This window comes from Mus caroli, chromosome 7 (genome assembly GCF_900094665.2).
Source record: "Mus caroli chromosome 7, CAROLI_EIJ_v1.1, whole genome shotgun sequence".
NCBI classification, from domain to species: Eukaryota; Metazoa; Chordata; class Mammalia; order Rodentia; family Muridae; genus Mus; species Mus caroli.
Genome location: NC_034576.1, coordinates 129,973,880 through 129,976,023, shown reverse-complemented (window position 1 = coordinate 129,976,023; position 2,144 = coordinate 129,973,880). Strand labels below are relative to the sequence as shown.

General features: G+C 45.8%; 1 protein-coding gene across 4 annotated transcripts in view; it reads left to right on the top strand.

Annotated features, from left to right (window-relative positions):
• The window catches only part of Prss36 (serine protease 36), a 15,000-nt gene that overhangs the window by 5,002 nt on the left and 7,854 nt on the right, over nucleotides 1-2,144 (top strand). For all 4 annotated transcript variants that reach the window (XM_021168441.1, XM_029479871.1, XM_021168440.2 and 1 more), the window contains exon 6: nucleotides 447-613. In XM_021168441.1, coding sequence (XP_021024100.1) covers nucleotides 447-613 — 167 coding nt within the window. The remainder of the gene's footprint in view (nucleotides 1-446; nucleotides 614-2,144) is intronic.

The window sequence follows — 2,144 nt, the reverse complement described above, 5'->3', positions numbered from 1 at the left end:
CAAGAGGTTCACAGCTGGCCTTGGGCATAATAAGCAAAAAAATAGAAAGAAAGAAAGAAAGAAAGAAAGAAAGAAAGAAAGAAAGAACAAGTGAGCAACAGATAGTGTGGTGGAAGTGGTAGGCTAGGGAGCCATCTTTTTTTTTTTCCCAAGACAAGGTCCCACATAGCCCAAGCTGGCATTGAACTTGCTATGTAGCTGATGATGATCTTGAGTTTCTGATTCTTCACCTCTAGTTCCCAAGTTCTGGGATTACAGGCACATGCCAGTCCTGGGGACTGAGCACAGCCTTTGTGTATGTTAGCAAGCAGCCTGCCAACTGAGCTACATTGACTCGATAGAGGCATGTTGATGGAAATATCTAGGTGGCCTCTGAAAGGGACAAAGCAAAGGTATGGAGAGATGAGTGTTTCCTACCTAACTCACAGTATCTGTTCTGCCCTCAGTCCCTCTGCCTCTGCCCTGGGCTCTACAGGAAGTGGAGCTAAGGTTGCTGGGAGAGGCTGCCTGTCAATGTCTCTACAGCCGTCCTGGCCCTTTCAACCTGACTTTCCAGCTGTTGCCAGGGATGCTGTGTGCTGGCTATCCAGCGGGACGAAGGGACACCTGCCAGGTAAGATCTCCTCGCCCATAGGAAGCACCTAAGCAGTAGATGAAAATTTGAGCCTCATCTTCAATGGAATCTTGTCTGGGGAGTATGGCTCATGGGTTCAGAATGTGCCTAGCACCTAGGAGGTGCTATGTTCAACCTCTGGCAACAAAACCCCAAAGACAGCCAATGGAGCCTGGCATAGCAGGAAGCACCTGTAATCTTAGCACTTGGTAAATAGAGGCGAAGCCAGGTGAACTGCTCAGGGCCTGTCTGAGCTACACAGTGGTCATCCTAAGCTCCCTGAGACCCCAGCTCAAAACAAAGCAAAAGAGTATCAATGAGTAGGACTGGCATAAAGATTAGAGGTGGATGGATGGAAACTAGGACTCAACACATGTACTGTTACCCTTAGGAGTATGATGCAGCAGAGCCCCAGACTCCCAAGTGCCAGTTGCTGCTACATCTACCCTGCATCCCATGAGACAGGCGTTGTGGAACCCAGGTTACGTCTAGTGAGAAAATGAAGGAAGGACAGATACACATACAGCAAAGCTGGGGTTAGATTCCCCACTGTAGCTGGGAACTTTGAGGTGTTCACTGGGCATAGCACAGTGACAAGGTTTAACTAAGTCTTAGTAGGAGGTCTCTGTAGACCAATAGTTTGGGGCTGCAAACTTCTCAGAGGAAGCTGCAGCTGCTAGTCTTTACACACACTGATCAATTGTTTTGGATTCCGGGGTTGAGCTCTGCCACCCATCTTGAGCATGACCCATATGTGGATACAGCTTTGCCAGTATCCCATGGTTCCAAGGCCTTGGAGCCTTTGACCTGGTCTTGTCCACGTCAACAGTACACTCGAGAATTTGCTCACTCAGGGCATCCTCTATTCCCTTTCACAAGTCCAGCACCACCAGCTGTTAAATATTCAACTTTGCCAAATGTTCAAACTTCATATCTGGAAGATGACAATAATATGTCAAGGATTGTCACCATAGTTAATGACCTCACTACGATCTAAAAAGCAAAACCCAGCCTATATAGCACAACACTTGTTGCTTAGTGGGTACCTACAAATAATTATTAAGAAAAATGAATTCTTTTTTTTTACTATTTTTTTTTAGATATTTTCTTTATTTACATTTCGAATGTTATCCCCTTTCCTAGTTTCTCCTCCGAAACTTCTCCCCCCACCCCCTGCTCCCCAACCCATCCACTCTAGCTTCCTGGCCCAGGCATTCCCCTATATTGGGGCATAGAACCTTCACAGGACCAAGGGCCGAATTAATTCTTCACAGAGGGAATGTTCCAGATAATTGGCTGATGGCCAAAACAGTATATTTGAAACAACTTTTTTTGAGAAATTAGCCCAGCATTCATGGTAATGGTGTGAATACAAAATAGATGGTTCTGGGGTTCCAGGACCCATTGACATAGTCAGTCTCTTAAAGTTTTAGATTTTGTTTGAGGCCAGCCTGGTCTACAGAGTGAGTTCCAGGACAGCCAGGGCTACACAGAGAAACCCTGTCTCGAAAAACCAAAAAAAAAAAAAAAA